The sequence below is a fragment of the Sphaeramia orbicularis genome, chromosome 17, assembly GCF_902148855.1.
Source record: "Sphaeramia orbicularis chromosome 17, fSphaOr1.1, whole genome shotgun sequence".
Lineage (NCBI taxonomy): Eukaryota > Metazoa > Chordata > Actinopteri > Kurtiformes > Apogonidae > Sphaeramia > Sphaeramia orbicularis.
Window position 1 is genome coordinate 11,538,933 of NC_043973.1, and position 26,593 is coordinate 11,565,525.

The 26,593-nt window shown below is 33.8% G+C and overlaps 1 protein-coding gene across 1 annotated transcript in view; it reads left to right on the forward strand.

Annotated features, from left to right (window-relative positions):
- Positions 1–22,310, forward strand: part of LOC115436861 (netrin-G1-like) — a 213,176-nt gene extending 190,866 nt beyond the window's left edge. The window contains exons 5-6 of the mRNA XM_030159828.1: positions 12,311–12,337; positions 22,234–22,310. Coding sequence (XP_030015688.1) covers positions 12,311–12,337; positions 22,234–22,310 — 104 coding nt within the window. The remainder of the gene's footprint in view (positions 1–12,310; positions 12,338–22,233) is intronic.
- The last annotated feature ends 4,283 nt before the right edge of the window (positions 22,311–26,593 follow it).

A 26,593-nucleotide genomic window follows, 5' to 3' on the forward strand; every position in this document is an offset into this window, starting at 1 on the left:
CACTTCTTGTACTGGCAGATGACATTGAGCTAACTTCCATTCATGCTATAATATATTAAGTTGAATAATTACATAACTATTTTGGTCAGGAATAGGATTTTGAGTTTGATTAACTTAAAAAAAGTTGTTTAATCAATGATGAATTACTCTGGCTGCAATTGAGAAAATTAGTCAGTGTAACCTAAAATGCTGAGTTGTATGATTGGATAGTGGGGTTGATTTTACAACAGATTTAAAGTACAAATAACTTGTCTTTTAGTGATTTCTACTTAATAGTTTAAGTTCAATACTTTTAGCATTAAAGTTGAACCTACTTAAACCAACTGATTAGTCGATCATTACTCAAATCATTTAAGTGCAATCACTTGCCTCAAATTTTTTGAGTAAACTCTACTTATCCGGGCTTACAGTGTATATGTTGATGTGAAAGTAGGATTTTAACCTGTGAATTACAATTAAAAAATGATCTTACCGGTCATAACCACAGATAACAGATATTTGATGGTGAATATGTACCTCAGTAGCCACCAGATACTCTAAATCGTGGTTCTCAACTGGTCTGGCTTCAGGTCCCGCTATCACCCCTCAATGACAAGACAAGACCCAAACTGATAAACATTAAACCCATAAAGACCCAAACATCCACCGTCATCCAAAACCATCTACTGATCTACACTGTTTAATACCTGTTGATCCATTAATCCTATCAATAGATGTAAATAATTGGTTTAAAATGCAGTTCGTCATTGTTTCATGGTCATCGGATATGACCTATTTGGACGTTCAGAGGCTCTGTAGTTACCATGGAAACACCATCACCATCTACAACATTGATTCCCCAGTAAAACCCATGGAGTTGGATCAATGACAGTGAATGGAGATGCTTGGTTTATGTTCAGTTAATATATTTTGCTGAAAAAGTCACTTTATCTTCAGTTTTCTCTGTTTCTGATATAATAACCTTTGAATTTTTATGAACATCTCCATGATCAGTAAATTAAATACAAAAAAAATATCAGATTTTTACTTAAGAAATGCAAAATAAACGGGATAATATAACAATAAACTGTAAGAAAGGGTAAATATAGAGAAAAATTCATTTGTGAACTGCCACATAAAATGGCACTGGGTCTTTATGGATTAAACTTGTTAAATGTATTAAACCTGAGATTATATGGAATATAACAGTATGAAAACACAGAAGACAAGTTTACTAATGAACCAAACTGACCAGCAGGTGACAATGCTAAATATGGAAATATTCCCTTTAACACTTAGTTAGGTACATTTTAAAACTAAAATGTGCACTCAGTTAAAAATTAAAAGTACATTCAGTCACTTAATCAAGCATTAAACACACTGAGGTTTTTGTCCTCAGTGTACACAGCAAAAATCGGAGAGTTGAAATTTCAGGGTTAAACACTTGAGAGTCAATTTTCACTCTCAAAGTGTAGTTTTAACTCACTGTGAGTTAAATGTCATTCAGAGTTGGGGTTAATGAGAAGAGTTAGTCAAGCCTGTGGAAATTAACTCAGGAGAAGTGTTGTTTTGCGTCTCTCCAGTGTTAATTTGCCTGGCCCCTGCATTTCAAACCAGGTGAACCTGCGCAATTTCTATCAGACTGTCACTGACAGAGAGAAAAAAGAGGAAAAATAAATGTTCTAAAAAAAATTAAAAAAAAAAAAAAAATGCATCAGCTTTCTTTGAATCATCCTGTTCACATTGAATTTTAAGTCATTTTTAATGGATTCACTTTTTTTATTATTAAAATTAACACTACTTTCAGAGTGAAAATTAAGTAAAATGAGTGTTATTTTTGTTACTTTCATGGTGTTAATTTAACTCTGTTTGAGTTAAAGGAGAAACTCTGACAGTGTAAATAATAAATCAATATGGGTAAATTTAACCCAGGTCCGTGAGATGATGAAGGGTGGCTCAGTTAGTAGAGCAGGTCGTCCAATGACCAAAGGATCAGTGGTTCGAATCCTGGCTCCGACTGTCCACATGTCAAAGTCGCCTGCTGGTGTGTGACTGTGTATGTGAATGGGTGAATGTGAGGAATTGTAAAGCGCTTTGGGCACCATGAAGGTGTAGAAAATGCACAATATAAGTTCAGTCCATTTACCATTTATGAACTCTTGTGAGTGTTAATAGTTAAATCAGTCAGTGTTAAGTTAACTCAGGTTTTAAAAGGAGTTAAAAAGGCAACTCTGGCATAGTGTTAAGTAATTAACTCCAATGAAAATGTTAATTTAACTCTGTAAAGTGTGGACCTATTATTCTGCCCCTGCTTGTGTGTACAGCGACCAGCATGGCAGATAGACAACAGGCCTCCCAAGAAAAGCCGGACCCCGAAACTACTCTCCAAAGCTTTTACTTGAGATTTTAACTGTAAAACTGTAACATACATACAAAACATGTCTCAGTTACGTTCATTTCTCCAGCACATTAACATAGGATTATACACCCAAATGAATAAGAAAAGACCGCTAGCTCGATGCTAACACAAATGGGAAAGCCCATAGACATGCTAACGATTAGCATTTACAGATCAACTTAAGATTTATAACGTCTTTTAATCTAGTAACAAAAGTTCACATCAGAGACAGGTTCTACAATTCGTTATCATAACAACTGAACATAAAATACTCACAGACAAACGTTCTTTCTGGCCATACAACAGAATGAGAAAACGTGTTTGCTGTTTCCTTCTCATGGCTACGGCAACACCGAAAGTACAAAACAAACGCAAATGCAACTCACTATGACCACCAGAGGGCCCCCTTTGCTTACTTTCAACAACAGAACATCACACCTATATCAACTCTGAAAAAGAGTTAAAATCAACTCTGGGGGAGTTGATTCAACTCTCCAGTTTTTGCTGTGCAGGTAAAACCATATCTGATGTAGTTGTTGTCATACCTGAGTTTCTCCATGATATGAATACAAACTTTTGGGTCTTCTTTTATGCTGTGAAATAATAATTAGCATTACAGTGTATTACTGCCACCTACTGTTGGGGAGTGAAGTGTGAGACATTCTGCTCCATAAAAAAATAAATCACAGGATTGGGTTTTCAACATTTTTTTTTGCCCAAAGGCCCACTGAAAATGGGTTTGCGACCCACTGTTAGGTCACGATCCATCAGTTGAGAATTACTGATGTAAATGAGGCAATTCCCAATCAATCAGTCAATCAACCAAATTTTATTTATATAGCACCAAATCACAACCAAAGTTATCTTATGACATGACGTTATGAAAAATCTCTGCCAAAAGGAAATGAAGTGATGTACTTTTGGCGGTACATCACACCTACTCCAAATACTACTGATAGTACAACACAGTACTGCAGAAGTAACTGTGGCTTACATGTTGCATTTATGCTATAACAGTCCCATGTCTAAAGTTTGGTTTAGTTTACCTGCCTAAAAACCTTGTTCAGGTTAGGAAAAAAATAAGCTAAGGGCTACCATCGAAACATGACAAAACACTGAAAATATCCTTTACCTTGGTTTGGAAGTGGACCTAATCATTGGTCCCCTCTGTGAATGTTCAGGGGAAAGAGCTTGTTATTCCATCATATCCATCTCCAGCTACCTCCTAAGGTCTATCCCTTTTTAACCTCAACACAGTTACGCTTTAATTTCTATGCATTTATTCATACGCTGGTGAAAGGTTGACACAGCTGCCAAAAACTGGTCATTTTAATCCTGTTGAAAAATCAGACACTATTGCTGTCTTTCTATTATTGGCCTGTAGCAGCAGCATGTGCTCCTTTTTTCACTGATTTCTTTTTTCGTGTGTGTGTTTCTGCTTTGTACATCATGAAGAACGTGTCCTAACCCTTGTTGTCATATCTTATTACTGTAAAACACTCATAATGGACTTCCATTACTGCAAGTCATTCCACAAACACATGTTGTTTTGTATTATGATTACTGTAATTTGTTAACAGGTGCGATTTGCGTCACTGTAGTCTTTCTTAGATTGTCATTTATTTTTGTGAGACGCATTTTAAAATTCAACAGAGAGACACCTCCACTGAGTAGTGGAATCTATTCAGCTGAACAGAAGTCTGCATGTGTCAAAGGCAGACTATGAATAAGAGGTAAAACCGTTCAGACTTTGAATTAGTTCAGTCAAAGTGACAGAACGTGGATGTGATAGAGGGAACAGTTACTTTTCATTTCTTGACTTCTTTTAATCTTTTTTTTTTTTTTCAACTTTAAGGAGTTAGTTCAAATTTATTGAAAATTAAAATGGGATTCTTTGAGGTACTTGTCCAAAGTCAGAGTACTTCCAACAAATAGTGGCTGTCATATCCCTGGTTTAGTTCAAAGCAGCAAAGAGAAGAAAAGAACTATTGCTGCTACAAAAAAAGGCCCACCTAAAACAAACAATATGAGCTCAAGGTCATGGTGTAGTTACATTATTTTTAGCTTTTTACTTCAGCCCTTTCTAATGGGGAAGTGAAGGCTCTTTCAAAACTACCAGACTCCAGAGACAAAAACAATAATTTTACCTCACAGAACACAAGAGGTTTTGGTCTAGCTGGTTCAGTCAGTTGGTTCACATGTTAGTTTGGATTCATAACACCAGGGGTGTCAAATTCATTTTGGTTCAGGGGCCATATTTAGCCCAATTTGATCTCAAGTGGGCCAGACCAGTAAAATAATGACTTAACCTATAAATAATGACAAGTTTTGCTTTTGTTTTAGTGCAAAAAACCCTGATTAAATTATGAAAATATTTACATTTTACAAAAAAGATGTAAATAACCTGAAAAAAAGAGAAATTTCATTTGAAAAATTAGTGCAATTTGAACAATAGTATGCCTCGACTTATTATTTATACATGTACATCACACACAGTGTTCCATAAACATTTGGTAGCAGGCAGAATATTGTTAAAATTTTGGAGTTTGGAACTAAAATTTGAACAATTTCTACAATATTACATCTCTTATTATTAACACAACTACAGATCACAGTGGATCCATAAATGCACAAAACATTTAGTAACAGGCAGAATATTGTTAAAACTGCACATTTTGGGTTGTTCATCTTTGCTTTTATTTATATATTTATTTGTGTTTTATTGTGAAAGAATAGTTTTGTAAATGTAAATATTTTCACAGTGTAATGTTATTTTTTTCACTTAAATTTTTTCCACATAATTGTCATTATTTATGGGTTATTGTGTTGTTATTTTTACTGGAGATCACATTGGTCTGTATGTGGAACCTGAACCAAAATGATTTGGACAACCTTGACTGTTCAGGTAAATTTTAGCACTTTCATCCTGCGGGACTGAATGGAACCTTTAGCGGGCCAGATTTGGCCCCCAGGCCGCATGTTTGACACTTGTGCATAACACTATGGTCAATAAGACCGTAACAGAAACAAACTCATTATTTAGGCAGCCATAGACTGTGAGTTTAAAATGAATATGTCAAAGGAGTCAGGCGACCTTCGATACGAGGTTCAGTTGTTTAGTTGACTGATACCACAGTAAAGTGGTGCTAGAGCTTCTGTATGGATTTAGACCTAGTGTATGACTAGAGGAGGGAAATTCCCAGCACTGCTTTATTTTATAGTTACTTTAGAAGTAATGAAGACATAAGAAGTAATAAGTAATGAGTCCAAACCAGCAAAAGAATGAAGCAAAACAAGAATTAATACCCAAAGTACCACAGCTGTATTAAGATAAGAAAAGAAAAGAAAAGAAAAGAAAAGAAAAGATAAGAAAAGGTAAGGTAAGACTAGAAGCACTCGGAGAGCGCAGACCTCCACCAAGGCTGATCAGTGGCGCCCCCCATGGGCCCCCCCACCCCCGATCACCACCAAAATTTAATCATTTCTTCCTTATCCCATTTCCAACAAACCCTGAAAATTTCATCCAAATCTGTCCATAACTTTTTGAGTTATGTTGCACACTAACGGACAGACAAACAAACAAACCCTGGCAAAAACATAACCTCCTTGGCGGAGGTAATAAGATAGAAAAGTAAGGTAAGATAAGATAAGATAAGAAAAGGTAAGATAAGATAAGATAAGAAAAGGTAAGGTAAGATAAGATAAGATAAGATAAGATAAGATAAGATAAGATAAGATAAGATAAGATAAGATAAGATAAGATAAGATAAGATAAGATAAGATAAGATAAGATAAGAAAATGTAAAATAAGATAAGATAAGGTAAGATAAGATATACTTTATTGATCCCCAAAGGGAGAAATTCAGATATTCAGCAGCTAGGGATGCAAGGATGCAACAGTTCACAGGAAAACCATGTTACATTTGGTCTGCCCTGCACTGGACAGTCTGCCCTTATGAACTACAGGATTTCAGTTCAATTGATTTCTCTCTCTCTCTCTCTCTCTCTCTCTCTCTCTCTCTCTCTCTTTTTATCGCTCGACATGCATGTGAGCACGCAACTTTACGCACAAAATACGTACCACAACCGAACCGAAACCAAGGTACAGACCGAACCATGGGCTACCTGTACCGTTGCACCCATAACAGCAGCACAAGACAATAAACATCAAATGCAATAGAAAAATAAGGAGAACATAAAATATATTTTAAAAAAACAAAACAAAACGACATATAAAAATATTTTAAAAATTCCAGCTGTACTCCTACTACTGTGTGCACTTACACTGACTCTTATTTTTTCAGATGGTCCTTTTTAACCCTTTCATGCATATTGGTCACTACAGTGGACAGTTATTCAAAGCCGTTTCCTTGTATATTCATGGGTTTTGTTGTTTTAGTTCCATGTCAGCCAATACAGTGGACACTTATGCGTCATCTCATACACTGACATTCATACCATTACTGTAACTTTGCTGTTCTTGATAAACCTGATCAGCAGTGACATGTTTTAGTGTAAATCAATTGTTATTTGAAAGACAAAAAGAGGGTTTTTTTTGCATATTATTTCAATGAAGTGAGTAATAACTAGCATAAGAATATGTTAAAATGTGAGAAAACATCAGATTAGCAACATTAAAAATGTTTTTCTGTCATTGTTTTCATATCACTTTCTGATATTGGATTTTAAACACATTTCTATACTTCAAAAATTAAATGCATGGACATTTCTATAACTCCATGAAAAAAAAAAAAAAAAACTTGGATCACATTATTTTTTTCATGCCTAAGGAGGAATAAAAACACCCAAGACAAAAAAATCTAGACTAAGGTTCTCATAATTAATGCATGAAAGGGTTAATAGACTTACTATTGTATAAGTCCCTCATACAACCCCATTCATTCAACCAAACCTAACCCATGCCTAAATCATGTATGTGCTCACCTTTGATAAGAGGTAGTTTTCAAAGTTGTATTAGGTTTTAAAGGTAATGTAAGAGGAGTTATTGTGTTATTTAGATTTGAGAACTTCTAACCTAAATCCATTTCTCTCTGACCTTTTGCTTGTTTAGACTGTGAGCATGTTCTGACTGCTCATCCATGGCATGGCCTCTTCATTTAGTATTTAATGAACATGAACAGTGCTGCTTCCAATTCTCCAAGAGTAAATTTAGAATTCCTGTATCTCCATGACAAGTGTGAACTAATGCTGGTATCTTTTCTGTCTGTTCACAAGGTATTTCTGAGCCAGAAGGTGCTCTTTTGCATTATCCCCATTATAATCTTGGACGGGAGTTGAGTCACATTTATCAAATCCCATGCCTGAGGCAGGGGGCTCATTGCCTCAATAAATCTAATACAGCCGCTCAGGGATGTGATGGTGGACGGCCAGACGAGGCCAGATGGTGGGAGATCTAGCCCTCTGGTCCTACATTCACACAGATTCAGCCTCAGAAACTGTCAAAGCGGCAGTCTGCTGGGATTGACAGCAGGTTTATCAGATGCTCAGTTGGACTGTTTGTTTGAGATCTGAGACACGGGGGGGTCTGATTAGATTAATACAGAGATGTGAGATGGATGTAGGCCTGAGAACCGAGACATGGTTCCTGATAACAAAATATAGTAGCAAATCTGTAAAAATTAGAAATTAAGGCTACATATCTGACAGACCATGAAGTGCGAAGAATTTTTCATTATTTTAGAACGAAGTGCACATAGTCTTCTGCCAGTGGCATTAAGGTGCTTTACAGCCACATTCTCTATATTTGAGTGTATTCAACAATTAATAACTCAACTAGGGGTGTGTATCAGCGAGAATCTGATGATACGATACAAATCACAATACTAGGATCACGATATATCACGATATAGCATGATACTGTTAAAAAGGCTTTTTTTTTTTAAATTTTTTTTTATGATTATTTCTTGAAAGAATTGAATTACACCAGAAATCTGCACAAATACTAAACACATTTCTATTTGATCCCAACAGGATCTAATGTTATATCACAAAATGTTCCTGTGTTCAAACTGAAATTCTGTTTTAGAGACATCACAGTTTCAGATCCTGTTCAAATGTTCACATTCCATTAGTTCAGAACTAACATCAGAACATTATTTTAGTTCAATCCCAACAAAGGAATGAACTTTATTGAATAAAAGAGTGTTAATGAGTGAATGAATGAATGAATGAATGAATGAAATCTTTATTTCAAACATGTAGACAGTGAAATCAAAACAAAAATCAAGCAATAAAATATAAGTACTGGTACATAAATGATCGATAAGCAAACAAACAACAAAAAAATGAATAAATAAATAAATAACAATAGTAATAATAAATAAATAATAAGATAAATGAAAACAAATGAAATGAAATTATACACAAATATTAATAAATAAAATATAAACAAAAAACAAAAAACCTAAAAATGAACCTCCACAATATCTGCATTTGAATAAATACCTAAAAATATCCATACAGTACTTTTTTAATATCGATACAGTATTGTGAAATGAAATATTGCGATATATTGCAGAACCGATATTTTCTTACAGCCCTAAACTCAATATTTATTTATTTATTTATTTATTTATTTATTTATTTGTAGCCACCGTAGATGAGGTTGAGGATCTGTTCAGTTGGTTGGAGTCTACAGCTTCACCACTAGATGTCTGTAAATATCAGCCACTCAACCTTTAAGAAAGAGAAGTTTGTATAAGCAGGGGTGTTAGGAGTGTATTGCTGTTGCTGTGCACAGCCTATACACAGACTGTATGTGTGTGTGTGTGTGTGTGTGTGTGTGTGTAGGTGTGTGTGTGTGTGTGTGTGTGTGTGTGTGTGTCCGTCCATTCACATGCAACACATTTGATTGAGTGTGGGAGTTTGTTTGTGGGAACGTTTGTGAACTCTAAGGAGATATTGCTGGATTTACCCCTGCACCTCCTCTGTGTTATGAGTCTCCCTGCAGTGCAGGGCACGCCGTTAGATTGACAGGCCGTTATTAAAAAATCCAACACTTGGCCGCATCTGCACTGAACTGATGAAACCAAGGTCTAGCCATATAAAAAGCAATATTAGCACTTGTTTGGCAGTGGCATAAAATGCAATAATGTTGCACATAGAAGTGACGTAACAATATTAGTCCCCCAGGTGTTGAATGAACACACTTTTGTCTTAAATTATTCTTATTTCTCTCATAAGTACAGCCCAGTAACATGTCGTTATCCATTATGGGAAGCTCATTTTTCCTACGAGGATATTAAACATACAGCCTTTGTATCAAGACAAATATGCTGAACGTGCAAAATGTAATTATGGTTTAATAGCTTTCATCTGTCATCAAGTCTTCCTCTTTAATCATGGAAGTCATTTATCTCCCAGGTAGGAACAGGCTGAGGTCTATTACATATTCAGATCCCGGCACATGCAGATATATGGACATACGTGACCCTTCATCTAATAAATTACAGTCCAAATTGGAGCTGTGGGTTGCTAAGGGCCAGAGCTGTCAGAAGAAAAGAGCGACCGAGAGTTGTTCAAATTCAGGATTTTCCCTAAAAGATGGAGGAGAAAACTTTGCAAGTTGCCCGTGGAGCAGAAGAAGAATCACTTCTTGAATTATGTTGACAGTCCACTTTACAGGGAGCGTCTACTCATCTTGTGTTTCAAAGCAGGTTCATAGGTTAAGAGGGGTAGAGGCTGAGAGTTTGATCAGACTGTAGAATGTGTTTTGGCTTCAAAGGCCAATATTGTTTGCCCTCCATTTCTCAGACAGCACAACAATCAGTTTGGAATGGAGGCTTGCAAATGTGTCTTACAGGAGCTTAAAATGAGTGCTTCTGCTCACAGTGTTGTGCACTTGCCAACAGTTGTTGTGACAGCTCCAAACTGGTAATGACGTGATGAATGGGGCTGTAAACAATATGAAAACCCGATGAGGCATAATCAAAGTGATACAGAAATTGAAAAGAAATAATTATGCGCTAATTATAATGTAGGATTTGTTGACATTAACAACATAATGATGCTAAATCTGCAGAATGATACAGCATGGTTCAGACAAAGAAAGCCTCTAACAGTGTGATATGTTTAAAGATAAAGATGTGAAGATGTTTTTTTACCATTTATTGTCTGGATTTTCTACTTACTTTGCATATTTTTTTATATCAACTCTACAGGAATTTGTGGGAAATTCCATTAACCAGGTTTTATTGTTGGTTATTATAATGCACACTGTACAAAAAAAAGTCCTGTTATTTTTATGGAAAAAAAACTGACCGCTGTGGTTTCCAGAACAATACTGTAAAAAACACATCCAACTGTAAACATATTTACGGAATAACATGTAGATTTAACATTTTAAACATGTAGATTTAACACTGGATTTAAATGGTAAATGGACTGCACTTATTTAGCGCATTTTATACACCCTTATGGTGTCCAAAGCACTTTCCAAAACCACCAGGTCTGATTGGGAGCAATTTAAGGTTCAGTGTCTTCCATGGACACTTTGACATATGTACAGTCGGAGCCAGGATTCGAACCACCAACCCTTTGGTTATTGGATGCGCCGCTCTACCAACTCTACCAACCCATTCATTTACAAATGTAAAATGTTACATTGTTAAATGTTTACTTTTTTATAACTTATATATATATATATATATATATATATATATATATATATATATATATATATATATATATATATACACACACATATATATGTATATATATATATATATACAGGATGTCCCATAAGTCTCCATACATAGGAAAAATAAACATTTCTTGACATAAACCATTTTTATTTGTATAATATGCTCTATGACTGCCATTTTGTCGGGAACAAATTGATCCAAAACACTTCCTGTTTTTTTGAACTTGACAATAAGTTTTGCCACAGTGTCGTGTGTGATACTCATCCCATGTTTTCTGTTAAATGTGCTTGCAACCATACGACTGCCTACCTATGACTATCTATCTATCTATCTATCTATCTATCTATCTATCTATCTATCTATCTATCTATCTATCTATCTATCTATCTATCTATCTATCTGTCTGTCTGTCTGTCTGTCTGTCTATCTATCTATCTATCTATCTATCTATTTCACTGCTAAAGACTATTTATTTACCATATTCCACAACTACAAGGTAACTAACGGTTTTCCCTTAATAACCTGATAATATGAATGCTGATCTGTTCTTATAGTTTTTATGTGATAGAACATAAAACCACAAATGTTCAAGTCATCCTTCACTCATAAACAGGTATTTTTCAGTGTTGGCTCACTGTAATCCTAGATTTTCACTGTGCAGAACATGATGTCTGAGAACATTCATATAGAACTCTGTGCTGGAGACAGAAATAGCTCAAGCTTGTGAGAGTCAGATTCAAAGGGGAAAAAAAGAATTCCATGTTTTTAACCTTTTTCCTTGTATTTTCTTCATATTTTAAATTTAAAAAATGAAGAAATTGAATTTTTTTTTTCATTTAATTTGAAATTTTTGCATTTTTTTATGTGAACAATTGTTTGTAGATAGTGTTTCAACTCCGAAAAAATGTTCATTCTTCAAGAAAAAAAACATGTAGAAGACATAGAAAACAAACTAATAACAACATGTTTATGCTGAGCTTGGATGAAAAGGCTGATGAAACAATTTGCAGCAGCTTCAGGTTTGATTCCGTTGACATTTTCCTATGCGTAGACCTGTTATTATCATCAGAGGAGGGTGGATGCTGGACGTTGCAGGCGTCGGGTTTTCCACGGCTGCTGTTAATCACTGCACACAGTGGAGGCCAAATGAATAAGTGTCTGTGAATAACTCTGGACAAACAGATCAGACAACATTATTTTCTACCGTGCAGTTCTATCTGTTTCAGAGTTGATTGTTTAATGAGACATTGTTTCTCTCGTCTCTCCACAGGTATCCCCAGTAATCACGGACCAGTGCGTAAGTTGATCAATCTTTTTATACTGGCATTATGAGCAGTTTAAGGACAACTTTTGTTTCAGTCACACTGTCGGCAAAGCATTTTTTTCTATTTTTTTTTTTTTTTTACAAAACTGAATCATAATGCTCCAGTTTTATGAAGTGAGCCAGTGTACGGTGCTTTTTCTTCCCTCCCTATAAATGTCAAGTTGATTTTATAAACAGACGTATCACCTGAAAGAAACTTCTCACCAAGACAGTGACACTTCATTATAGAAAAACAATGACATAAACACAAAGTAGAGAAAAATGTCTCAACCTGCTGCTGAAATATCTCTCATTGTAAAAGAGTTTGCATCGTGATCATTTACTGTAGCTCACATGCATAAAGAACTTCTTATTACTCCTAACCATTACGTAAATGCATGTTGTTTGCTGTTTTGTATCTTTTTATACCTTTATAATACATGTTCTGTGAGGTGAGTTATATAGTTTTCCAAAAACAAAGACAAACTTTAATTTTCAGGACATACTAACTATTAACTAGCACCCAGTTGGCAAGTATATTAGTATGGTATTTGTTCATTATTAAGCACTTTTTAATGCCTTATTCTGTATGATCACCTCCTATAAATGTAAAGCCTTTAACTTCCACTAAAAAGAACCTGATGTTTCTGTTGGAGTCTGTTTTGAGCTCAGAGAAGGTCATCAGTTGACAGTAGGTAATTCCATTTCTATGCATCATCTGTCTCCACTGCCAATATCCACAAAAACAGCCTTTAAATTGACTTCTACATAGAGTTTTTGTGTCGGGTTTTTTTCTGAAAAAAAAAAAAAAAAAATCCTTACACTCTTCAAAGCCTCTCCTCTGCTTCTCTACAACAGTAACAATGAGTTATCTTAGAAATACACTCGGCTAATGTTGAGAAACCACAAAACTGACTCCCAGTACAACCATGTCTATAAACAAATATACCCAAATCTTACATATTGAACATGTATTGAATGTGGACTATTCTTATACAGTACTTAACAATAAACACAATAGCAAATGTTAAAGGTTCTACAAATTTAGCTTGAATTTGGCTTAAAATGTGCCTTTGTGGAATTAGGCCTATATATCCAGGTAAATACATTTTACAGCTATGCCTATGTTTCCTATTATTATTATTTATATCTTTATTAAGACATAAAGACCCAAAAAACACCACTGACATCCACAATTATCTACTCATCAAAAATGTTTAATAACTTCTGAGCCACTAAGCCTACACTGGATTACAAAAAAATGTTTTTTGCAAGTTGTCTTGGTTTTTTCAACTGAATTAGGACCATTTTGCACCACTAAATCCAAAAATCAACATCTGTTTTTCTCAAGCAGGTCAGGTTTTTTTTTTTGCTAATTTGATTTTGAAAAAATTGATCTTCTCACAAAATTGATTACATTTTTGTGACTTTATCAGTTGATTTTTTCTATAGTTCTCACCCAAAATAGGTTTTAAGAGAAAAAAAAATCATTTTCTGACAGGATTCCTGTTAGGTACAATGGTGTATTCACCGCAGATGTAGCAGAATACGTCAGGCTTATTTTTGCAAGATCTTCTAGTTGAAGCCATTTCATTCACCTGTAATATTAAAAAACCATTAATCATAAATTGGCAAAAGTAAAATCTTCAGAACTCGTTTATTGCAAGAAATATGAAAGAATTTTGTATCATATGATGTGAAAATGCCCATAAATGTAAGCAAAAATGTTAAAAAGCCAATATGTAGCATAGTTCAGAAAGTTGACCTGACTGAGCAAAATTAATGTGATTTTTGGATTCAGCACACCAAAATTATCCTAAATCAGCTCAAAAAACTTCAACAGTAAATTTGTTGTTGACCAGTGCTATTAATACGTTGAAATAATTGGTATAAAATGCAGTTTGTCATCAGATATGACCCATTTGGATGTTCAGAGGCTCCATAGTGAACGTGGAAACACTGTTATCTTCTACAACATTGATTCACCAGTAACACCCTTGGAATTTGATAAATGACAGTGGATGGAGACACTGTTTTTGCATTCAGTTATTGATATATTTGCTGAAAAAGTCACTTGTCTAGCAGTTTTCTCTGTTTTTGATATAAAAACCTCAACTGTAACCTAAGCTTTTATGAACATCTACATCAGGGGTGTCAAACTCATTTTAGTTCAGGGGCCACATTCAGCCTAATATGAAATAAAGTGGGCCGGACCAGTAAAATAATGTAAATAATAGGATAAGAACTTAGAAATAACATCAACTCCAAAGTTTTCTCTGTGTTTTTGAGTGAAAAAAGTGAAATTCCGTAGTTAAAATGGTTACATCTACGAACCGTACTTGAATGCAACATGAACAAATATGAACAAACTGAAAACTCTTAAAAAAAAAAAAAAAAAAGTGTAATTTTAACAATATTCCACCTCAGTTTATCATTTATAGATGTGCATCACAACTTACAGATCACAGTGGATCTACAAATACACAAAACATTTGATAACAGGCAGAATATTGTTAAAATACCACATACTTCTCTTAAGACATTTCAGGTTATTTGTATATTTTGTGAAAAGCCAGTATGTAAATGTAAACATTTTTGTGTAATTTTACTTATTTGACACCAAAACAAAAAGAAAAAAATAGCTTATTTCCATTATTTATAGGTTATTATGATGGTATTTTACTGGTCTGACCCACTTTAGATTGAACGTCCTTGATTGTTAATATCTTCACTGTAATTTTTACATTTCACAAATTCATCCCAGGGGCCGGATTGGACCCTTTAGCGGGCCGGTTTTGGCCCCCGGGCCGTATGTTTGACGCCTGTGATCTACATGATCAGTAAATCAAAAATAGAAACATACATGGTTTTCACTGATAAAATGCAAAACAAAGAAGATAATACTTTAATAAATGGTGATAAATCACTTAAGAAAGGTTACAAATCAAGAAAAATGTATTTGGGAAATGCCATAAAAGTAGCACTGGGCCTTTATGGATTAATAAAATAAACCACAGAAACATGAGTATTTTCACATTCATCTCTATTCTCACAAATCTGAATTTAAGGGAAGGAGCTAACAGCAGGATTTATTACAAATAGGGCTGTGTATTGGCAAGAATCTGGCGATACGATACAGATCACAATACAAGGATCATGATACGATATATCACAATATATCATGATACTGTTAAAAAGGCAATTTTTTTGTTTTTCTTTTTTTTTTTTAATGATTATTTCCTTGAAGAATTGAATTACACCAGAAATATACACAAATAATGCACACATTTTTATTTGATCAGAACAGGATCTAATGCTATATCACAAAACTTTCTGGTGTAAAAACTTAAATTATGTTTTTCAGACATTACAGTTTAAGATCCTGTTCAAATGTTCATATTCTATTTGTTCAGAACTAACATCAGAACATTATTGTTGTGTAATCCCAACAAAGGAACTAGCATTACTTAATAAAAGAGTGTTAAATAATAACAAATAAAATATAAACAAAAAACAAAAACAAAAACTGAACCTCCACAAAATCTAGATTTGAATAAATACCTAAAAATATCGATGCAGTACTTTTTAATATCGATACAGTATTACGAAATGAAATATCACAATATATTGCAGAACCGATATTTTCTTACACCCCTAATTACAAACACACAAACATTACAAAAGTTGTGTGTTTTAGTATGCATTTCACAATTGCCATCTGTGCCCATGTCTTATACCTACTATATGCTAGTCTGATTTGAGCTGATATCCAATGGGAGAGCTAGAGTTGTACACTGCTGCGACTGTAGAGGAGCAGAAGAGGCACACAAATGAACAGCAGCAAAAACGGAAGAAAAAATAGTACAAGACCTAGATTCAGTTTAGTGCAGGGGTGTCAAACTCATTTTAGTTCAGGGGCCATATTCAGCTAAATTTGATCTGAAGTGGGCCGGACCAGAAAAATAATAACATAATAACCTATAAGTAATGACAACTCCAAATGTTTGTCTTAGTTTTACTGTAAAAAAAAAAACAAAAAACAAAACATTAAATTATGAAAATGCTTACTTTTATAAACTATAAAAAAAAAGAAAAAACTGAAATTTAAATTAAAAAAACGTAAGAAAATTTTGTGCAATTTTAACAATATTATTCCTCAACTAATCATTTCTACATGTGCATTATGGATCAAAATCTACAAAGACACTAAACACTGAGGAACAGGCAGAAAAATTGTTAAAATTGGGCTTAATTTTCTTTAGACATTTCAGGTTGTTCATATTTGTTCAGGTTATTCACATTTTAGTGTTACAGGATAGTTTGTAAATGTAAATATTTTGATAATTTAATGTTATTTTTTTACACTAAAACAAAGAAAAAAAATTAAGTTGTTAAATCTAGATATTTTTTGGCTTAATTGAAGATCTTTTTTTACTTAATTGAAGAATTTTTTTTTTTTTTTTTTGCTTAATTGAAGATTTTTTTTTTTTTACTTAATTGAAGATTTTTTTTTTTTTTTTTTTTGCTTAATTCAAGATTTTTTTTTACTTAATAGAAGATTTTTTTGGCTTAATTCAAGATTTTTTGCTAAATTTGAGATTTTTTTTTTTGTTTAATTGAAGATTTTTTTTTACTTACTTGAAGATTTTTTTTGTTTTATTGAAGGTTTTTTTACTTAATTGAAGATTTTTTTTTTTTTTTTTGGCTTAATTCAAGATTTTTTCCTTAATTCAAGTTAATTTTTTTTTTTGCTTAATTCAATTCAAGACTGTGGAATTTTTGCACTTGGAAAAAACATCTCAGGGGCCGAACTGGACCCTTTGGCATTTGGCCCCCGGGCCGCATGTTTGACACCCCTGATTTAGTGGCTTCATGTAGGCAACTAAGACTTTAACTGAAATGGACTGAAATGAAAATTTGCTACAAGTCAGATGTAAGTACATGAGCAGACACAGAAGTTATATATTCAACCTTTAAGCGATTATAACTCAGAAAATGTTTCCCTTCTAAATGAATAAGTACCGAACTATTCTGACATGCAGCAATAAGGTATTAATAAGCTACTTAATAATGAGTGTGTTTAGAGTTAATATGTGTCATGGGGAATGGAAACTTGAAAAACAGCTATAAGTTGCTGTACTTTATTTACTCGGTTTATTTTAGCCACTTATAACATAGTTACATCATCACACCACACAACCCAAGGTTATTATCGTTAACGAAAACTAACGAAATGATGAAAACTAGAATTGAAAAACATTTTCGTTAAATGAAATAAATAAAAACTCCACTTAAAAGAAAAAAAGATAACTAACTGAAACTGTATTGTGTGCTTATAAAACTAACTAAAACATATAAAAATTATGGATAAAATTCGCTTAGTTTTCGTCTTTGTCATTGTTGATATCGGATAGAACATGTGAAAAGATCAGCGGTATATGAGAGGTATAGAAGTCGGGAGGCGAACGGTGAAAGAATGGAAAGTTTCAGTTTCGTTTTCACAGAAGTGACATTGTGTATGGATCACACTCCCACCTATATTAATTACCCCCCAACCTGCTATAGGGAATTTACACGTTGTACTGTACATATATTTGTGTCTCTGCTCAGTCATTGAGCCTCCCTAACCCGACCCCCAAATAAAGTGTCCAGGGTAACCCGCTGATCCGCGCCTCACTAATTTCTTTGAATAGGATGACGAGGAAGATAAAATGTATGAAAAAACTGAAATTAATACTAGAACTAAACTAAACAAAAACTAAGCATTCAGAAAAAAACGACAACTAATAAAAACTAGCAAACCTGCTCTAAAAACGCATTAAAACTAACTGAATTAGAGACAAAAAATCAAAACTAAATAAAACTAAACCATAATAAAAAATCCAAAACTATTATAACCTTGACACACCCTTTGTTCCAAATCCAAATTAGGGATTTTTCACAAGTTTGTGGTACAATTACTGTAGCCCTTGACCATCCAAACACAGGATTAAATTTCACCTTTTCTGTATTATTATGCTCAGTTTTGGAAAATATGATGCAAAATACAATTGTGAAAAACACATAGTTAAAAGTGTTTTCTAGAGAAGTGTTACAAATTTCATGTTTTTGCAAAAACACCTCAAATGTTGGCACATATCACCTGGACTGTTTGGAAACGAACAGAAAACAAAGGCTCTCTGAACAGCATGGATTGCAGAATGGTTAGCAGTAATATAAAGTATACATGATTTTGACTTAATTGAGGTACAACACTGCTTTGATTCTTCGAGTCTGAATGAAAAATTAAAGGACATGCTAGTTTACTAAACCCTGTGGGAGTTGTGCATGTGTTTGGGTCAGCGCCAGAGAATTTCCATCCACTACTGAGAATCATTTCTTCCTTTCAAACCACAGTATTTGCTTTAAGCCAACAGACAGATATCCCCCCTAAAGCCACTCAAAAAGAAACCTATTTTTTTATGAAGACGTTGCTCTCACCATACATCCCTACACATGTTGATGCCGGAAGGTGACTTCTCATACTGGATAGCAGCAGCAGCAGCAGCAGCTACCATATGTACATGTCTTTGCTTTGTCTTGTGGAAAAATGCACTGTTTCTAAGCTGCATGCAGACTATTCTACATTAGGCTGTTCACTATTCTAAAAGCAGAAAAGATCCAATTCTGCAGTAATTACAAACCGACTAATGCATATCGTTAGCCTCATAGCATAATAGCCTAACTCATCCACAAATGGACAAAAGTATTGGGACATGTTGAATTCAGTTGTTTCTTTTCTAATGGGGTCTGGGACACAAAACAATTATTCATTCATATATTTGTTTTGAGCAAAAAAAAAAAAAAAAATCAAACATCTTTTGTGTACAAGGAACTAATAGCAGAGTAAATACATTAACCCTTTCATGTACGAATTATGAGAATCTTAATCAAATTTTTTTCCAGTTTTTATTCCTCTTTAGGCAGGAAAAAAACAATGCGATTGAAAATTTTCTTCTGAAAAATAAGTAAAAAAATAAAATAAATAAAATAAAAATTAATTAAAAAAAAAAAAAAACATAAAAAAAAAAAATATAATGAAAAAAAATTCTTATGAGCGTATTTTTCATGAAGTTGCAAAAGTGTCCACCCAGCTGGACACCATATATTTAATTTTTGACGCACAGAAACATGTATTTACTGATAAATTGTGTGAAAACTATGGGGAGGGCTTGTGATTCTGGGGGTTTATGCTCAGGAAAGAGCTACATAATGTCACCAATTCATGCCAGAAAAGATATGTAGTGTCTTAAAACTTTAATAAAGATATGTGTAAAAAAAAAAAAAAAAAAAAAAAAAAGAACAACAAAATCCATGAATATACAAGAGAACAGCTGTAGAATAGCTGTCCACTGGAGTGACCAGTATGCATGAAAGGGTTAATAAACTAGAAAAACACTCGGAGGGCGCAGACCTCTGCCAAGGCAGATCAGTGCCCCCCCACCTCAATCACCACCAAAATTTAATCATTTGTTTCTTGTGCCAGTATCAACATTTCCTGAAATTTTCATCCAAATCCGTCCATAACTTTTTGAGTTATCTTACACACGGACAGACAGACAAACCAGTGCCGGCAAAATCATAACCTCCTCGGCAGAGGTAACAAAGGTGATCAAGATAAAATAGCAATTGTCATGTACACTAGCAATAACAAAATAAATTCAATATGTACTGCTCAAAAAGGAGTGGAAAGAAGAAAACGTATTAAATCCCACCCCCATCTCACATTTAAACATGACACATTAGTTTTGCTTCCGAAACAATATAATAACCCTACTGACAAATATCATAATATAGTTTTATATTGTGATAAATATCGTATTGATTATTATTATTGATGTTTATATCTCATTTTACAGCTGTAGCCATGATGTGTCCCAATATTTATGTCCATATAGTTTATAAACATCAATATTCCTTAAAGTTTGATGGAAGATTTTTCTTTCTAAGTGAGATGTGAAGAAAGTAGATGGTTAGTTATGGCAGAAAAATATTATTTAGTCAGAGCACGAAAAGTATTTTAGAAATTTAGAGGCAGAACATTCAACCCATAAAGACCCAGTGCTACTTTTGTGTCAGGTCCCAGATGAATTTTTCTTTAGATTGAACCTTTCTTAAGGGATTTGTCTGTTTTCTGTATTTTGTGTATTTTTCACTGAAAATCATATATTTTCTTGTTTTTAACTCACTGGTCATGTAGTTGTTCATAAAAGCCCAGATTAAAGTTGAGGATTATTATATAAAAAATAGAAAAAACTGAAGAAAAAGTGACTTTTTTGGCAAAGATATTAATAAGTGAACTAAAAATTGTGTCTACATCCATTCCAACTCCATGGATTTTACTGGTGAATCAATGTTGTAGAAGATGACTGTGTTTCCACGTTCACTGCGGGGCCTCTGAATGTCCAAAAGGGTCATATCTGATGACCACGGAAAGACGACAAACTGTATTTTACACCAATTATTTACATGTATTGATAGAATTAGTGGATCAGCAGGTGTGTTGAGCCGCATTATGTAATAAATTCCCATTATGTAATAAAAGTTAAAAATGTAATAAGAATGTCACGTCATCTTGTCATAAAGCCGCATTATGTAATAAACTGACGCATTTTGTAATAAACTACCTTAATGCATTATGTAGTACATTTTTTCACATTATGCAGTAAGTTATTACAATTTGAGAAATTTATTAAAAAATGCACTTGACACATTTTTATTTTCAGGAAAATGTAATGACATGGTTCAATCATGTAATAACGACACTCCAGTAGATTTTTTTTCCTCTCTTTAATTGAAGTAGCCCTGCAGATTAGTAGTTGTAGTAGTGGTAATGATAACCTACCTATTACCATTACATTCACAATTAGTACACACACTCCAACATGCACACACAAAGTAGAAAATGCGGATGTTGAACAATAAATGGCTTTATTTCTAAACAGAACCTTTTTAAGGCAAATTAAAGTATTTTAATCAATATAAAGTGTCTATGCCAGCTGAAAAAAAACAAAACTCAGGAAAGTGTCTTCAACAATGTAAACAACATTTCTGGATATAAAAAAAGAGCTAAACCGTCACACACCTTTGGTGGCTAACTTGTAACTAAAATGTATTTTGCCGATAAACACATGCTAATCAGTACCAAACATGTGTCTAAATGACTAAATGTGTCAAGTGCATTTTGTAATAAATTTCTCAAATTGTAATAACTTGCTACATAATGCGAAAAAATTTACTACATAATTCACTGAGGTAGTTTATTACAAAATGTGTCAGTTTATTACATAATGCGGCTTTATTACAAGATCACGTGACATTCTTATAACATTTTTAACTTTTATTACATAATGGGAATTTATTACATAATGTGGCTCAACAAGGTGTTATACAGTTTAGATCAGTGGATTGTTTAGTTCACCTGTAGCTGTTTGGGTCTTTATGGGTTAAAATCAAAGGTATGGATAAAAATAAATAAATAAATAAATAAATAAACAATGTTGAGAGAAATTCAGAAAAAAAAAAACATCTCTGAGACATTTTGGAAGCAAAGATAACAATTTAAACCAAACTAACCAATACAATGTCATTTATCACAATATAAACAATATTATGATATTTGTTATTATTGTTTTACATCCCAGACCTGTTAGAAAAGAAACTCTTGAATTCAACGTGTCCCAATACTTTTGTCCATGTAGTGTATGACTTAGGTAATTATGCTATGAGGCTAACGATATGACTATACCAAAATACAAACAAGATTCTATGCATGCTGTTCATGTTTTTGAAAACAGCATGGGTCATATCGCAACTCGGAGTAATATATAACCTTTCCCATTTTCACACAGATCGAGCAAATGCTTCATCTCTTGGTGTTGCAAATCGAAACCAAGGTAGGCTTATAGGCTTTGTAACTTCAGCATGACATTATACATTACTTGGAAAAAATTGATTGCTTATTGATTGGCAATTTGGAGAAAAAAGAAGTGTAATGTAGAATATGCAAATGGAAGTATGCAGTAGGTTGTTTTCCCAAAGCCCGGAGCTTTCATCCTGCATGCACACAAGCACACGCTGGTCTGTACAAGGCAGACCTTTTGTTGTGAGAACACTTTGGGGAATGGACCACATGCCTCATGATCACCACAGTCCACAGCCCTCTAACCCCTTTGATCATGCTCTCTTTTTAATTACCCAGAATGCTCTCTAGGGGTGCACCCTTTTCTGCCATGTTCACAAGTTAAAAAAAAAAAAAAAAAAAAGAAGAAGAAGAAGAAGGAAAGAAAAAAAGACAGAGGAGAAGGAGAGGGAAGGAGAGAAGGGGCTCCAGGGGGGTTTATGTAGATTGATCTCCAGCTATCTCCAGCTAATCCTCAGGCCCAGATATCCTGTGTAGTGAGTGTTAAGTCGCGTCTGCACCACTGCTCTCACAGCCAGAAGAGGAAAATTAAAAGAGGACTTTTAGGATTTACGCAATAGAAGGTGCTTCCTTTCCTTTTTGTGGCTATGCAAAGCTAGAAACAAGATGCATTTGTGAAAAAAAAAAAAAAAAAAAATCTTATGTTTGCTGCAGCCAGACTGAAACATGTACAGGAGTGGCTTAGAAAGAATTCTGCTGTCCTGTGTAATCGTTTATAGAAGTGTACATGTTCTTTTTTATAACTAAATCTTATACCATCTGCCTACTTGGACGAACATTGGCAGTACAGTATCAGTGTCTTTCACTATGATCGTAAAAATAAGAATCTTTAAGTAACAGGTTGATGTATTGGAATTGTGTCTTTTCATTCATTTGCTTAGAATTAAATGTTAAGATTTCCATCACTTCTACATTAGAACTGGAATCTGTTAAAATCAAACATCAAACTAGAAGCACTCGGAGAGCGCAGACCTCCGCCAAGGCTGATCAGTGCCCCCCCCCCCCCCCCCCCCCCCCGTGGGCCCCCCCACCCCCGATCACCACCAAAATTTAATCATTTGCTCCTTATCCCATTTCCAACAAACCCTGAAAATTTCATCCAAATCTGTCCATAACTTTTTGAGTTATGTTGCACACTAACGGACAGACAAACAAACAAACAAACAGACAAACAAACAAACAAACAAACAAACCCTGGCAAAAACATAACCTCCTTGGCGGAGGTAATAACTGTCTAAAACATCAAACTACAATCTGTAGCACTTTTCATTAAGGTACATTTTCATTTATTAGTCAGTTGCTTATTCACGTTTTTTCCCCTCATTAATGGTCAAAGAAATGTTGTCCATGAATTATGATCTTTATTAATATGCTTTGCCTAATATGGACTTTATAATGAGGTGCGTCAAGAAAACAAGAAAAATCATGTGCATTCATTAAATGAGGTCAGTTCTTGTATAACAAAACAACAAGCTACTATATGTTCCCCATTCCAAAGTGACCTCATAACTATTTCAATGGTCGTTCTACATCTATTACAGTATAAAAAATATATAAATTGGCTAAAATTTACTTGCGGGGTCAAATGAGTGGCCATTTTTGCAAAATAAAAAAAAAAAAGCTGTAAGAAATGCACAGAACTGTGTTGAAATAATGCTAATACATTTGTGCACAGACTACTGATATTATTTGACAGTGGAAGCTATATTTTCAGAAATATTGGATTTTGAATAGCACGTGTATGTGAAAACTTTTGCTGGTGGACGGACGTGACATTACCCATGATGATCTGGTCAGTACCAGTACTTTATTAGTAATAAACTTATATACTTACTATTGCTAATTCTCCTCTTATTCATAAATGTTCGTATTGTGGATCTAAAACAATAACAGCTGACACAAAAACACAAAATGTGTCAGTGGACGGATGTGACATGGTTGTTACAGATCCCATCATACTGATGCTCTGCAGCCATGTCACCGTTTCCACAAATGATCCCTGTGCAAAAACTAGGATCAGAATTATTTATTGTATAGTTTATCATCATACTAAAGAGTAAATAACAATATAGAATTGTTATTTCTTTATAAAATGCTTATTATTAGAAAACTGTTAATTTAAAAAGTGACGTGTAACATTCTTCATGTATGTATTGGCGTAACATAAGCAGGATGGATCAGCACCATACTCCATATTGCAACCTGTCAAAATAAAACATGTGATATGTAGTATATAATATTGTAAGAAAAATTGTGGAATCTAAAAGAATAGAATATTTGTTTTTCAGGTAAATTCAGTTCAAATATAATTTAGCCATTTGTGACATGAAAATATAGCATTAATTGTGATGAAATTGGACATTTTTGAGCTGAAAACAGTTCATATGACCATCAACATGTTGCAACAGAACTGAAATCCTGTAAATTTGCATAACTTGCATTTACCAACACAAAGTTCCTTTGGGGATTCACTTATATTAATTTCTTATACACAAAGACAGAAATAAGACCTCTAAGAAAATTTTAGCCGAAATATAAAAATCTAAATCTTATGTTTGCAGACTGAAACATGTACAGGAGTGGCTTAGAAAGAATTCTGCTGTCCTGTGTAATCGTTTATAGAAGTGTACATTTTCCTTTTTATAACTAAATCTTATACCATCTGCCTACTTGGACGAACATTGACAGTACAGTATCAGTATCTTTCACTATGATTGTAAAAATGAGAATCTTTAAGTAACAGGTTGATGTATTTGGAGTCGTGTCATTTCACTCGTTTGCTTAGAATTAAATATTAAGATTTCCATCACTTCTACGTTAGAACTGGAATCTGTTAAAACAGCATTAAGGTACATTTTCATTTATTAGTCAGTTGCTTATTCACTTTTTTCCCCTCAGTAATGGTCAAAGAAATGTTGTCCATGAATTATGATCTTTATTAATATGCTTTGCCTAATATGGACTTTATAATGAGGTGCATCAAGAAACAAGAAAAATCATGTTCCTTTTGTAAATGAGGTCAGTTCTTATACAACAAAACATAAAGCTACGATATGTTCCCCCTTCCAAAGTGACCTCATAACTATTTCAGTGGTTTTTCTACATCTATTACAGTATCACTAGATTAGGTAATGTGTGATTTACAACACCACCGAAGAAGAAAGAAGAAATATTATTATTATTATTATTATTATTATTATTATTATTATTATTATTATTATTATTATTATTATTAGTATTAGTATTATTATTGCGAGCAGGCAGACACACTAGTGATGAAGACTGCACCAAAGAAGAAGAAAGATTTATTTATTTTTTTAAATTGTTATTATTATTGCAAGCAGGAAGACACACTAGTGATAAAGATTTCACCAAAGAAGAAGAACGATTATTATTATTATTATTATTATTATTATTATTATTATTATTATTATTATTATTATTATTGCTATTATGGCTATTATGGCTATTATTGTTATTATTATTATTGCAAGCAGGAAGACACACTAGTGATAAAGATTTCACCAAAGAAGAAAATTATTATTATTATTATTATTATTATTATTATTATTATTATTATTATTATTATCTCCCTGATAGGTTTATTTTACAATAATGACAGGCATGCTGCACATTCTCCAGCTTATGTGGCTTCTCACAGATTGATGACAGATATTGATTTAAACATGATTTTATTCATTTTTCAATCCACTGAGTCCTTCATCCGACCACAGAATACTGTCAATTCTCTCCTCACTGTCGAAAACAAAAGGCTAATTATACAGATGATCTGACCTTTATTTTCTGATACTGTTGAACAGTGAAGTTAAAACATCACAGTTACGGAGCTGCCATGTTGATTCAGTGGGTACGGAAAGTATTCTGGCCCCCTTACATTTTTCACTCTGTTATATTGCAGCCATTTGCTAAAATCATTTAAGTTCATGTTTTTTTCCTCATCAGTGTACACACACTGGGGCGCCGTTAAGGGGGGGTAAACATGACAAATTCATGCGGTCCATCATTTCTGGGGGACCCATAAAGCAGTGGAGGGGGTCCAGTGGATACAGGTTAGAAGTTGTGAAAATTTTGTGTAAGATCAGCTAAATAATAGAGGTACGGAAGTCAGGAGTCGGACGTTGAAAGTATGTTAACTTTCAGTTTTGTTTCATGCCAGCATAAGTTACGTTAGTTATGGACCACACCCCCACGTGCGCCCCCAGTCCAACAGATTGACAAGATAGTGAATTTTAGGAAGGGTCCATAACGTTTACCTTTCATGGGGCCCA